This window comes from Amia ocellicauda, chromosome 5 (assembly GCF_036373705.1).
Source record: "Amia ocellicauda isolate fAmiCal2 chromosome 5, fAmiCal2.hap1, whole genome shotgun sequence".
In the NCBI taxonomy this organism is placed as follows: Eukaryota; Metazoa; Chordata; class Actinopteri; order Amiiformes; family Amiidae; genus Amia; species Amia ocellicauda.
Genome location: NC_089854.1, coordinates 44,467,396 through 44,483,012, shown reverse-complemented (window position 1 = coordinate 44,483,012; position 15,617 = coordinate 44,467,396). Strand labels below are relative to the sequence as shown.

Here is a 15,617-nt window from a genome sequence, read left to right as displayed (position 1 = left end):
TTTCTTTGTCAGTGGGCAAACGTACAAAATCAGCAGGGGATCAAATACTTTTTTCACTCACTGTATATGAAGACCAGATTTCTAAAGCTTTCCCAAAGTGGTCATATGTTAAGAAGCATGGCTCATATTGCCCGCCAAGGTTCAAAGTTCACATGTAGCCTGTTCTTCAAATTCCATTTCAATCTCTCCATTAAATAGCTATGATTGAAGACAATGTCCCAAGGTTAATTGAAAACTGCTTGAGGGATTCTTCAAATCCATACGCTATTAACCAAACCAACTGAAAAATAATTGTTTAGAATCGGATAGATATAAGGAATAGTAACGGGGTACAAAAAAAATAAAATAATAATAATTAAAAAATGCTCACCTAATGGCTTTCTGGCAAATCTCTAAATACACCTCTTTATACATGATGCTGAGCTGGCCGAGAACAATCATTACCTGTTTCTTATGTCATGGACTATTTACTACATCCTGAAAACCATTTAATGATCTTTAAAAAGTCAAGTAAATGCTCCCTACCCATTTTAAAATCTAAACTACCCTGAATAAATAAATAATATTATTCATAATATTATTAATATTAATAATATGGCGTCGATAATAATTTTGCTAAAAAAAACACAAACAAAAAAAAAAAAACTGCAAATGGATCTGCAAGGTCATTCTTCTCCCAGACAGACAATGACATACAGCAAATTTAGGATTTCAGCAAAACATCAGGTGCTATTCGTGAAGTCAAGTTGCAAATAAAAAGTCCATCCTAGATCCTTTTTAGCAGACTGTTGTTGGCATACAAACAAAATAGATACAAATAAATAAGTTACCCCAACCCCCCTATGTTGGAAGTAAAGTGGCATTCCAGCCCTACATATTCAAACCCTGACTGTGTTTTTGTATTGCTGGCCTGCACCAGATAACAACAAGGGCTGAAGCTGAATGAGAGGGTAATAGCCTTGGTGGCTGAAGTTTCATTTTAATGGCCTTGCGTGTGTTGGTGGGGTCCATTACTGCAGGGCATTGCTGTGCACAGGCTTTGACATGCAGGCTGTTAAAAAAGACAATGTATGAATAACATGGCTGGAACAAGCTGCCTGCACATCCAGAATGGACTGCCTTTTTATTGCACAACTTCAATAACTCCACTGTCTTCCTCATACTCACAGTTGGTTCATCATAAGACGGTAAGACTGTATGAAACAGTTGAGTACTTTACAGAAACAGCCGACACCTCAGCCCTGATTTTGCAGGTTTTGCAGGGCGAAGTATTCAACCAGTTTCTTCCAGCTAGCTTTAAGCTAACCCTGTGACTCATCTTTCCTAACTCTTCACCATGCACTCACTCCAAGCAAAAAAAGTTTTGATTAGATTTCTAAGTGTTTGGCATTGGCATTTCAATCAAATTAGGACTTGAAAGTCCACAACCAGTTAAACTGCACAGAAGGATTATTCACCAAGGATTTTCAATTTTTATCCCTTTAAGTGTACTTTATAACAGTGTGAAAGACAAGAGCCTCCAATCCTAATGATAGACTATACTTGAAAGCTTCACTCCAAGGAAAGAAACTGACCAGAAATGCAAATGAGCATTAAAAGTAGTGGAATTGAATATATATTTTGTACATATGCAAATATGAAATCCTGATTGTGCTGAACCCAGGTTCACATGATCTTGGTGCATATTTAAAAAAAATATTTTCATAGACTGACGTTTGTAGCCAAAGCAATAATTGTTTTCTATAAATAAACAGAAATTACACTTTCAAAGGAAACTAGGGTAGCTTAAAACATAAATACATATATGCCCAATGTGTGGCATACATTTTACAGGTCTATGTAAGGCAGCAGTGTTTTGTGTCCTTTTTTGTGATTAGTACTCTTTTTTTTCCCCACCCTTCCAATAATGTTGTTTTGTCCTTGTCCAGTGATTAAAAACTATATAAAAATCAGACCCATTTTCCAGAGGGAGAGGTTTAAATTCTGCAACAACAGAGAAGCAAGATGCAGATATTGTCATGCATTGACCATGTCAGTCAAATAATAAAACCAGGCAACATGCATGACAACACCACCAAAGCACCAACAACCAGCCAAGTAAAATCTTCACAATTACAATTAATTCCCTCTAGGGCAAGTCATAACACGTTGCTTTCCAGTAAACAGACTATTTTATAATACAGGCACTTATTTCTTGCCCGTGTGCCATAAAGTAAACAGAAGAAACAACCCCATTATTAATGATCTGTTATGCACATCAAGTCTATTGTTTAGCTGGAGACACTGAAGTGTAGCATAATTAGAAAGAGGAGACACACAAATTGACTTGAGGACGCTTTGCTATCAGAAACTGTCTGCAACTTAAATCTTGTAAAAGCCAATATGTCCGAGTACTGCAAAGGGAAAAGACCATTTGAGAGTTAAACTTCATATTCAGAAAACCAAACATCTACGCATAACAATTTTATATGAATCCCTTACAAGAAAATTCAAACACCAAGCAAAGTATTTAGAAATTTCACTTTGCTCCAGCAGTGGGAGACCAATTTTGTGGGTTGGGCACTTAAGTTGTACACCAGCATAACTGTTACTTACATAGAAGACTTCTGTCTTTCTGTCAGTAGTACTTTCTATTCAAGCATTGTCTTGTATAAAAACGGTATACAAATGCAATGCAGAGCCTGACAAACTTAAAACTCTCAATGAGGAACATCTCAGAGGTTCAGGCTTGGAGGATCAGGCATATTTCACAGTCTCCCAGACAATTTTCAAATATCTGGCATTTCAAATGACACTGGAGATTTCAAACATGCCTTCATATCGACCCCCAAAGGAGTAAAACCACATTAGCAGACTTAAGACTGAATACAGTGTATTATAGCATTGCACAACCGGTATCATTTTCATTTGTACCCTCCGTTTAAAGGCAACCTCTAAAAGTGCACATGTATTTTTGTATTATTTTTTGTAATATATAATTTATAAATCATAATAACATTAATAGCATTGTAAATTAGATCTTTGACTTCACAGCAAACGATGACACATTGTAACTATCCACCCCTCCCAGCCTAGCTTCATTTACCAACAATGCCAACTTGCCTAGTTCCTGTGACACGGTTTTAAAACTCGAGCACTAAGATCAAACAAAATGGCCTCGAAACCAAGAAAGTCTTCAATCTGAATGTATTAGTCTACTACATGGATCCAGTTTGTGATTTAACGCAGCACGGAGGCTTTCAATGCTAATGAATGCGTCGCAGGGTTGGGGTAACTATTGGATTACAGCTGCTGGTACCACGGCTGAGCTAACGAGCTATAATTTAACCATCTCGCCAGCTACTACTACTGCACTCATTTTGGCTCTTCAAACTAGCCTGAACTGGATATCCTTCACAAAGAGAAAGAAAGCAGCCCTCTCTCTCTCTCTCTCCTCCTGGGTGTATCAAACACACGCCTCGCAGGTTGTTGCTAACTTGTGGCTCCGACCCATTCCGGGCAACAGATGTTACAAAGTATCCGGTCAGACGAGCAAAATGAATACAATTTCACACACGGTGCACAGGGCCAACGAACCGTGTGGTAGCAGGCTGGTGCATGCCAATAATACTACTAGTACTGCTGCTGCTGCTGACTGTCGCGATAGAAAATGGACACACACACACATGATCACACACCGCGGCAGCAATCGCCGATCATCCACACGGCTTTTGATATAAACAAGTGCCATCTTTTTAGAATAGACTGCATTTTGATTGAAATCAGGAAACGGCTGTAAAAGGCGGTGTGCCACATGTAGCATGGATGAGGACTTTGGCTGTATGTGTACCAAACACACTTGTGCCACAGACAGACAGACAGGCAGACAGAGGTCCGTCCAGCCCCTCTCTGCCCAGCTGGCCGCTCGCCCCCTGCCTACCTCGTCCTCCCGTTCGTTCTTGAAGCACAGACACGCCGCCCTCTTCTTGAAGCCTTCCCCGTCATAAGTCCTAGTCTGGTTAGGCTTGAACTTCATCATATATCCCCCCAGCGTTTACTCTCCCGCAGCAGCCGAAATGCACAGCGAAGGGAAGAGACGAGAGAGACGCCAGTCCCGCGGAGGGGGGTGGGGGGATCAACCGGCATTAACAGAGTGAAGTCTAGGGAGGTGGGCTCTTCAATCTGCTCTTTGTACGGCGTATCTCTCCATCGAGTCCATCCACCCTTTTTCTGCTCTCCGGCCTTGGGGTGTTTGTTTCTCCGGTGTTTTCTCCTGTCTCCGTGTGTTTTTGTTGCCCCCTTCGGATCCTCCCTCTATCCCTTGCCTTGATCCTGTCTGTCTCTGCGGCGCTGATTGCTTCGTCCCGTATTTAACTATACTCGCATTCCTCCAAACACAATCCTCCCACTGACCTTTGCCGCTGGTGCGCAGGCGCGGAGTTGCAACACCAGTACAACGTGGGTAGCTCCGGCGTTCATAGGACGGATGCTGCGCGGCGTGATAGTCCCATAACAGAGTTAGGCGTTCCCTACGAAAAATATCAATGAAGTCCAATTGTCTCGCACTTTGTGGGGCGTGTCCAGACCACTACATGCATTGTACTTTTTTTTGGGGGGGGGTGAGCATTTCCATTTCCAACGAAAACAATTCGGAGCGAAATAGAAGCGCACACACACACATTTAAGTAATTTTCATATTTCCGTTGACATAACTCCAGTCTAAGACAAGCAACGTTCAATGCACATGCACAGGCAGTGCTTCATTGATGTTAGCCCTGTTTCCAAAACGGCAAGTCTGGTGAATTCATATCCTTTAGCTTTATCATGCTTTTAGTTGAGTTAAAATCAATACTGAACAATGGAGTCCAAATCTGCATTGTATGGAAGCTCCACATTCTTCCACTCCCTGAGAGCAAACACAGTGTTGAAGTGTGTTGCCAAATGTTTTTTGAGGAACATAAATATTTGTTGCTAACCTGACAAAATCTTAATTCTGTGCAACAAGCTGTCAATATGAAGTCACATGTTTCTTGAGTAGAGAAATTGCACTGGCAATACTGTTAGTATAGTCTAAAAGCAGCCTAAAATAACATAATTTAAGACAGATGTGTAAATGGCAACTTAACTTCTCTGGGTTAATTATTGATAAAGTATACATTGACTCATTTTAGATCAAAGTTGACCTTCTGAGGGATAAGCAGCCTGCTCCGATTAATTGTCCGGAGTGACCAATCACATGTTCAGATTGTAGATGATTATCTACCGCAAGGAAGAGTCACACCATTTTTATGTACCCGAAACTCTGAAACGGCACACAGCTCAACTACAGTGGAAATAACCATTCAACATGTCTCTCCAGAAAGCTAGATATTGCCTTTGATGGATGAATCCCAACTAATGCAATGCTGATGAAATGTAAAAGAATCTCCAGGTCCTTTTTTCTTCTGGGTATGTTTCAATGTGGCCCAAGCAGATAACCCTTGATTCCAGCTTATGTTCATTCTTTTTGCACAAACAACTTTCCCAGAACACTAATATTTTGGATGTAATTATTATTATTTTTTTTAATCCACAGAGAAGAGGATGCAGTGGAGTGGCTTTCACTGATGTCATGGTACTGATTCTAGGGCCAGTAGTTCACTGCCAATATTAAAAAGTGAGATAATGGAGTGTGGAAATTGAATACTTTTGACTATTTTAAATTTCAACTTTTCATAAAAGCAGCTTTAAGACAAGGGTTTACTATTATGTTAAAGCAAGATTTCTGTAGTGATGCAAATTAATCAATAACTGTTGGGAGGAAAATAAATCCCCATTGATGCAGTTTATAAATCAGTGGATAAAATTCACTATTGTTGACACAAAAAAAAAATAAATAATAAAAAAAAATATATATATATATATATATATATATATATATATATATATATATATACAGTGAGGGAAAAAAGTATTTGATCCCCTGCTGATTTTGTACGTTTGCCCACTGACAAAAAAATGATCAGTCTATAATTTTAATGGTAGGTGTATTTTAACACTGAGAGACAGAATAACAGCAAAAAAATCCAGAAAAACGCATTTCAAAAAAGTTATAAATTGATTTGCATGTTAATGAGGGAAATAAGCATTTGATCCCCTATCAATCAGCAAGATTTCTATCTCCCAGGTGGGGGGAGTGCTCCTAATCTCAGCTCGTTACCTGTATAAAAGACACCTGTCCACAGAAGCAATCAATCAATCAGATTCCAAACTCTCAACCATGGCCAAGACCAAAGAGCTGTCCAAGGATGTCAGGGACAAGATTGTAGACCTACACAAGGCTGGAATGGGCTACAAGACCATCGCCAAGCAGCTTGGTGAGAAGGTGACAACAGTTGGTGCGATTATTCGCAAATGGAAGAAACACAAAATAACTGTCAGTCTCCCTCGGTCTGGGGCTCCATGCAAGATCTCACCTCGTGGAGTTTCAATGACCATGAGAACGGTGAGGAATCAGCCCAGAACTACATGGGAGGATCTTGTTAATGATCTCAAGGCAGCTGGGACCATAGTCACCAAGAAAACAATTGGTAACACACTATGCCGTGAAGGACTGAAATCCTGCAGCGCCCATAAGGCCCCCCTGCTCAAGAAAGCACATGTACAGGCCCGTCTGAATTTTGCCAATGAACATCTGAATGATTCAGAGGAGAACTGGGTGAAAGTGTTGTGGTCAGATGAGACCAAAATCGAGCTCTTTGGCATCAACTCAACTCGCCATGTTTGGAGGAGGAGGAATGACCCCAAGAACACCATCCCCACCGTCAAAAATGGAGGTGGAAACATTATGCTTTGGGGGTGTTTTTCTGCTAAGGGGACAGGACAACTGCACTGCATCAAGGGACGATGGACGGGGCCATGTACCGTCAAATCTTGGGTGAGAACCTCCTTCCCTCAGCCAGGGCATTGAAAATGGGTCGTGGATGGTATTCCAGCATGACAATGACCCAAAACACACAGCCAAGGCAACAAAGAAGTGGCTCAAGAAGAAGCACATTAAGGTCCTGGATTGGCCTAGCCAGTCTCCAGACCTTAATCCCATAGAAAATCTGTGGAAGGAGCTGAAGGTTCCAATTGCCAAACGTCAGCCTCGAAACCTTAATGACTTGGAGGGGATCTGCAAAGAGGAGTGGGACAAAATCCCTCCTGAGATGTGTGCAAACCTGTTGGCCAGCTACAAGAAACGTCTGTGTCTGTGATTGCCAACAAGGGTTTTGCCACCAAGTACTAAGTCGAAGGGGTCAAATACTTATTTCCCTCATTAACATGCAAATGAATTTATAACTTTTTTGAAATGCATTTTTCTGGATTTTTTTGTTGTTATTCTGTCTCTCACTGTTAAAATACACCTACCATTAAAATTAAAGACTGATCATTTCTTTGTCAGTGGGCAAACGTACAAAATCAGCAGGGGATCAAATACTTTTTCCCCCCACTGTATATATATATATATATATATATATATATGGGTTACAAAATGTTATGGATTGGTCCTGTGTACAAATGCTTATTTATTTATTTGTTTGTTTGTTTATGTTGAAATTGCATAAAATAGTTATTCCAGAGGAAGACAAAATTGTGTTTGAGAGATATTAAAAGGGGTTCTTCTGAATAAAATGAGACGTGAAAAAAGTACTTACTAAATATTTAGACTCCAGTCAGCAATAAAACCTCTTTTCACTTCTCATAGACATATAATCATTCCTGATTATATTTGCAAAGTGAAAAGAAATGCTATCATCATGTCTAAAGGATGTTTACATTTTCTTTCCCTTTCTTCTGCAGATTGGCCACTTTCTCTCCAGACAGAGGGAGCTTAAAAAAGTTACAGCGATTCTGTAATTTCAAGGTAATGCATTTATTAAATCGGAACAAAGTAAAAGATACATGTTTTTGTAATTTTACATAACAGATGTAACAGAAAATAAGTGACTGTACAATTAACATTATTGGGTTCCTGAGTTTCTTTAGGAGAGACACAGACAGGAAATGCATCACATTCAACATTTTCCCACAAGCAAAGTACATATGTTCTCACTGGGAAAATAATTTCGGACACATTGTTCATTTGGCTTGATCAAGTTTCCTTTCTCACCTTGGAAAAAATGTAGGAAGTAGTTTCCAAAAACTGGAGAAAGTGGGGAGATCTCCAGATTACTGGAGATTACAATAGAGACACTTTAGCAGGATATTACTAAAGTATTTAATACAATTCCTTTGTAAACTACAGGAATTAATTTTCAATGTCATAACAGGTCTTGCTCATTTGCAAAGACTTGCAAAAAAAACCTATAAAACAATGAAAAACAGGAAATATTTGCCATGAAATGGTGCATCTACTACACTAGCACTAACATGTGCTATACCCGATACTCAGATACTTACTGCAGGAAATGAAGTAACAAACAATAAAATCAACAACAAACAAATATACACAAGATGACACAATCAGATGACATTGGAGAATTGGAGAGTAAAAACAACAATGCAAGATTTTTAGTATATATTTAATCCTAAAGCAAGCGAGCAAGCAAACAAACAAACTAATTAAGGAAACCCTGAGAGCTTCACACAATGCACATCACTGCTTCACAAAGGGGTATGCAATCGGAAAGAGAGGTAGAAATGGAAACATGAAAATAATAAAATGGACCAAGTTTTTTTCTGGCTTGCAAGCCAGAGCTCAACCGAGTTTGCAATTAAAAAAATAAATAAAAATCCCATAACACCCACCTTCATTCTGTGTCCTGAATCAGCATTTAGTTAAGCTGTATTATGTTAAGCCTTCAATTTAGACCAGTGGTTTCACTGTCACTTCTGTGCAATGGCCTTATTCACTGTGCAGAGTAACAAGATTATAACACTGTAATTATCACTGCAATCAACTCCCCCAAAACATATAATTTAACCATCTGTCACATGACGTGATGTATACTTGGGATATTCAGTTTAAACCTTGAAATTTAGCTAAATTACTTGCTCTACAGGGTCATTCAGAACACACATAAACAAGGTGGCCTATCCCATTCATGCATATCAAATCAGGAATATACAACAGAAAGAATTGGCCAATTATGGTTGAAGACTTTCACTGCAGGTACAGAACAATATCAGTTATCATTTTTTCTGTGCCAAGGAAAACACATGCCCATCATTTTGGAAGACTCCAAAAATGTAGCAAGCATATTAAATTTAGTGCAGGATCAAAAATCGTCAAATCCTTATCCTGAGAGATGAGAAAAATTGTTGGGCTACAAATTATATATTTCAATTATGTTTTACATGCCCTTTCTACATTTGTACATCTCTACATTCCTGTAATTGTCAGCAAATTAATATAAACCATTCATACCAATCAACCTCTCTCCCAGAAGCCCAAGCTATTATCTGCTCTTAATTGCCTGCACACTACGCGGCTCTTGTAAAGAAACACCCTTTTATACTTTATCTCCAAGAAACATACGTCTCTGTCTGTGTCCTGCTGCAAATTAATGCCTATTCTAAAGTTGAAAGATACATTTTTTTGCATTTTCAATATACACTCACCTAAAGGATTATTTGGAACACCATACTAATACTGTGTTTGACCCCCTTTGCCTTCAGAACTGCCTTAATTCTACGTGGCATTGATTCAACAAGGTGCTGAAAGCATTCTTTAGAAATGTTGGCCCATATTGATAGGATAGCATCTTGCAGTTGATAGAGATTTGTGGGATGCACATCCAGGGCACGAAGCTCCCGTTCCACCACATCCCAAAGATGCTCTATTGGGTTGAGATCTGGTGACTGTGGGGGCCAGTTTAGTACAGTGAACTCATTGTCATGTTCAAGAAACCAATTTGAAATGATTCGACCTTTGTGACATGGTGCATTATCCTGCTGGAAGTAGCCATCAGAGGATGGGTACATGGTGGTCAAAAAGGGATGGACATGGTCAGAAACAATGCTCAGGTAGGCCATGGCATTTAAACGATGCCCAATTGGCACTAAGGGGCCTAAAGTGTGCCAAGAAAACATCCCCCACACCATTACACCACCACCACCAGCCTGCACAGTGGTAACAAGGCATGATGGATCCATGTTCTCATTCTGTTTACGCCAAATTCTGACTCTACCATCTGAATGTCTCAACAGAAATCGAGACTCATCAGACCAGGCAACATTTTTCCAGTCTTCAACTGTCCAATTTTGGTGAGCTTGTGCAAATTGTAGCCTCTTTTTCCTATTTGTAGTAGAGATGAGTGGTACCCGGTGGGGTCTTCTGCTGTTGTAGCCCATCCGCCTCAAGGTTGTACGTGTTGTGGCTTCACAAATGCTTTGCTGCATACCTCGGTTGTAATGAGTGGTTATTTCAGTCAAAGTTGCTCTTCTATCAGCTTGAATCAGTCGGCCCATTCTCCTCTGACCTCCATTTCAATCCAGCATGGCTACAAGGCTAGCATCAACAAGGCATTTTCGCCCACAGGACTGCCGCATACTGGATGTTTTTCCCTTTTCACACCATTCTTTGTAAACCCTAGAAATGGTTGTGCGTGAAAATCCCAGTAACTGAGCACATTGTGAAATACTCAGACCGGCCGGTCTGGCACCAACAACCATGCCACGCTCAAAATTGCTTAAATCACCTTTCTTTCCCATTCAGACATTCAGTTTGGAGTTCAGGAGATTGTCTTGACCAGGACCACACCCCTAAATGCATTGAAGCAACTGCCATGTGATTGGTTGGTTAGATAATTGCATTAATGAGAAATTGAACAGGTGTTCCTAATAATCCTTTAGGTGAGTGTATATATCGGTATCTGAGAAACTGGTTTGTAAAGACAATTCATCCTGGTGTTTACTGTTCTGAAGAAAACATGAATACACTTCAGTTTCATCTGTGAAACTACTCCTTCCTTCTTCTTCCATTACAGTTTCATTTCTCTGTCGCTTAATAGAGTGTTTCGCTTTTACTGAGTAACAGTGAAAGAATAATACGTCATGTGCATAAGGTCTGTAAAGATTTGGGTGCCTTAACAGAACACAAAACATGTACATTTGTGCATGTAAAGTCAATGAACGTCCTATATATCTTAAAGCAAATTATTATTATCATTATTATTTTCAATAAAATGCAGAAAGCTGGAATTCGGGTGGGAATGTTGGGGTCTGTAGATATTTGTATCTTATTCTTACTGTGTGTATCTATGGACTGTCAGACCAACTAATTTCTCCAGAACTAACCTTGTCTCCTTCCACTCTTCCTATCATTGAATAAATTCTGCTGTTGTAAAGGAGATAAAGATGTAAAAAATGGCACTAGACGTCATGCTATTAATAATTCATATGTCTGCGTAATGACATTTCTCTGTTATTTCTTAATTTCTCTACTGCAATTACCAGTGTGTTCTGCCATTTCACATAAAGGCAGCGGGAACCTTTTTTTCTGTTACCTTATAAATTGGGGACAATAGAAAAGCAACTTTGAGTCAAGAAAGACAATCCACATGCCGTAAAATGAAAGCAGTCAAGTAGAGGTGAAGGGAAAACATTACCATTGAAAGCAAACATGCAAGACATATGAACTTAATTAAAGGCTGTGTTGAGATTCTTGCTTTTTTCTTCGTCTTGGGAATCTCAAGTTTCCTAAGTGTAAGTTTCCCAATTTCAATTCACCAGTTTTGTTCAGATTAATTGGGAGTGCTCTTCACTTCATCATAACCAGGAGTCAGTCTGTGGGGAGTCAAGACAATTTATTTGGGCAACTTACACAATATATAAGAAAGCAAGTTAACTTGGACTCCTGGTTCTGTAGCCCGGAGCTTGCTGGTTCAAATCTAGGGTGTACAACTAACTGACTGGTGGGGAGGAGTCTTCACTACATAGGGCCCTATGGGGCTGGGTGTTACAGATTCAGAGGAAGGATTCTCATGTCATTGTATACAATGGCTCTCAAAAGTATTCCCCCTTGGACTTTTCTGCATATCAGTGTTACAACATAAAATCAGAATGGATTTAATCAGGAGTTTTTGCCACTGATCAACACAGAAAATGTCCATAATGTCAAAGTGAAAAATATATTCTGCAAATTGTTCAAAATTAATTACAAATACAAAACAGAAAATAATTGAATGCATAAGTAATCACCCACTTCAGTCAATATTTGGTAGAGGCACCTTTGGCAGCAATTACAGCCATGAGTCTATGTGGATACATCTCTACCAGTTTTACACATCTGTACACAGCAATTTTTGCTCATTCTTCTTTGCAAAAAAGCTCCATCAAGTTGGATGGGGACCTTTGGTGAACAGCAATTTTCAACTCTTTCCACATATTCTCAATTGGATTGAGGTCCAGGCTTTGACTGGGCCATGTCAGGACATTGATCTTTTTGTTTTTAAGCCACTCCAGTGTGGCTTTGGCTATATGTTTAGGGTCATTGTCCTGCTGGAAGATGAATCTTCTCCCAAGTCCCAGGTCTCTTGCAGACTTCAGCAGGTTTTCTACCAGAATTTCTCTGTACTTTGCTGCATCCATTTTGCCCTCTATCTTTACAAGGTTTCCAGGCCCTGATACAGAGAAGCATCCCCATAGCATGATGCTGCCACCACCATGCTTCACGGTAGGGATGGTGTTTTCATGATGATGTGCAGTGTTAGGCTTGCACTAAATGTAGCGCTTAGCTTTCAGGCCAAAAAGCTCTGTTTTGGTCTCATCAGATCATAGAATCTTTCTCCACTTTGTCTCCCACATGCCTTCTGGCAAACTCAAACCGAGATTTGATGTTAGTTTTTTTTTTCAATAAAATAAAAGCCACTTTTGTGAAGCACCGGGGCTATTGTTGCAGTATGCACAGTGTCTCCCAGCTCAGCCGTGAAAGACTGTAGCTCCTTTAGAGTTGCCATAGGTCTCTTGGTGGCCTCCCTGACTAGTGCCCTTCTCGCCCGGATACTCAGTTTTTGAGGACAGCCTGATCTAGGCAGATTCAAGTTGTGCCATATTCACTCAATTTCTTAATAATGGACTTTACTGTGTTTTGGGGGATATTCAATGCCTTATAAATGTTCTTATATCCTACCCTTGGTTGGTGCTTTAGAGAACCTTTTTCTAGATTTGATTTGAATGTTCCTTCTTCTTCATTATGTAGTTTTTGTTAGAAATTGTACTAACCAACTGTGGCACCTCTCAGAGTGTATTTAACCTGAAAGGTGGACTCCATGCACCTAATTAAGTGACTTCTAAAGACAAATGGTTTCACCACAGCTCAATCAGGTGTGTCATAACAAAGGGGGTGATTACTTAATGCATGAAATCATTTTAGAACAATTTGCAGATTATATTTTTCATTTTGACATTATGGACATTTTCTGTGTTGATCAGTGGCAAAAAATCCTGATTAAATCCATTCTGATTTCATGTTGTAACATATCTTTTTACATCTTATTGTATTGTTTTGCTTTCTTTGCTAAATGACTTTGCTAAGAGATTCTGATTATTTTTAAGGTGTTTGTATCCCTGTATGTGAAGATTTGCATGTTTCAAATGTTTAAGGTAGGTATTGATGTAAAACATTAACAGTAACCTATTTTACAATATTTTGCAGCACAGCAGCCTTTGTTTATTCATTCAGGAATTTAATTTGCATAAATTCATTTTACAGCTTCAATTAAATGTCTCCTTCTTAATAACAAGCAAAGCTTTCAAGCTACAGGCGTGCAATGGTGTAAACATACATATTGATTTGATGCATTGTTTTGACACATTCGTGACTTTCAGATCATCTAATTGCTTAAACATGTTTGGATGGGGAAAAATATTGTCCAGGGAACTTCTTTAAAATCTCTAGGTCTCATAGAGATGTCTTTGATTATTCAAACAAATCTAAAGGAAGTGCACCTCAATGGCACCCACCAAGCATCCCGTAAGACTCCACTAAAGAAAACATTCAGATACATAATAATATTCCCTTATTTCTTTCTGGGAATATATGCCCCCCCGCCCTCCAGAAATGAGAATCTTATTCCAAGTCATTTATGGGTGACTAAGGATCTTGGTCACATAACATAAACTAGGTTGTGATTCAGAAAGCCAGGAGGCACCTAAAAAGGCAAGGGGTTTTGACTGCTGACCTGTCAATCACTGTTCTAATGATAGAGGGGGTGATCACTAAATGAAAACAGGGAACGGATATGTGTCTTAGAGATATTTGGCTGAAGAGACTGTGAGCTGTACATTAATCCGGTTTCACGGCAGCCATCTTTGTTATGCATGCTGTTGAGTGATTGTACTCATCATCACATAATGGAAAAGGGCCCTTGGCTCTGAAACTGAAATCCACACCTCTGAGCTGTTATGAATATTATACTCTACAAATAACTGTTTTCTCAGAGCTACCGGATCAGTGGTTAAACATATGCAATGATAATGGCTGACAGCTATGGAAAGATTTGTCTTCTCTTCAGCTTCATGTTTATGAGATTCTGGCCAAGGAGAAACACAAAACTTAGGTCTTTGCCTCACAGCTGTATACATATCATATGACTGGCATAATTATATATATGAGCTTGTTTAAATATACGGTTGGGAATTCTTATTTAGATTCTAGCAGCATGTATTCCCACAGATAACAATGGTTCTTTAAATGTAATAAATGTAGAAGCTCCTTGAGGCTTATTATGACATAACTCAGTGAAAAGATACATGATGTAATATCCCATATGCTAGTACTTAATCGGGTTAGTCACTCTGGTTCAATTAGATTGTGGGAGAGCTCTAACTCCAGACATGGGACTTTCTGCTTTAGTGTGTTGTTTTTAACCTAAATTTGATGTTGGAATCACAAAGATAAAGAGGTGTTCGAAAGGGAGTCAGTGTTCTTGCCAAGGAGTGGTGCTTGTGCGTGGCTAATAAATTGAAATAAGGATTTAAGGTAGGCATTTTAGGAAAGTGGAATAATCTATAGGCTACACAACCTGTTTCATCTGGTAATGGAATTCAGAAAGGTCACACTGATACCTGTTTTTCCATCAACTGAACTACCTGGCAAATGAGCCACAGGTATTTCATATTGCATTTGATCCCCAATTGTAAATCGCATGTGTTTTAGTAAATTGATCTGTCATTGAGGACTTGGTGAGTAAAGTTACCGTTTAAAGAAAGTACTTTGTTGAATGCTCAGGATCAACGTCACAAGCATGTTCACAAGACCATTCAAAAAAGTTCAAATTTGAGAATGAAACTTGGCACAGTCTAGTCACTGAAAAGTTACAATTGAAAGTACAACAAAACTAAACCACCTCTCTGCAGAAACAGGCACAGATTCAAATCAAAATTTAGACACCTCTGCCAATAACACAAACAGTACATCTGGTTCATTATCTCTCTGGACATTGCTTTAGGTAGAATTAGTAGAATTACTGAAACCTGGGTTCATAATTTGCAATTCAAAGTTTTGATTCAATCCAGGCTTTATCCTTGTTGTCCATGACATGAAACAATTAAAAACTATAATTTGCCAATACCCATGGGTCATAATTTCAGGCCTTATTACTGCAGTATTTTTAACAGCCGTTAGATAGATTATTGTGGTGTATCTGTATTTTGCTACTTTTTTATATTGG

The 15,617-nt window shown here is 39.1% G+C and overlaps 1 protein-coding gene across 2 annotated transcripts in view; it reads right to left on the bottom strand.

Moving 5' to 3' along the window:
• The window catches only part of LOC136750366 (diphosphoinositol polyphosphate phosphohydrolase 3-beta), a 42,625-nt gene extending 38,232 nt beyond the window's left edge, over nucleotides 1-4,393 (bottom strand). For both annotated transcript variants that reach the window (XM_066705395.1, XM_066705396.1), the window contains exon 1: nucleotides 3,920-4,393. In XM_066705395.1, coding sequence (XP_066561492.1) covers nucleotides 3,920-4,018 — 99 coding nt within the window. In that variant the 5' untranslated portion in view covers nucleotides 4,019-4,393. The remainder of the gene's footprint in view (nucleotides 1-3,919) is intronic.
• Between the last annotated feature and the right edge of the window lie 11,224 nt (nucleotides 4,394-15,617).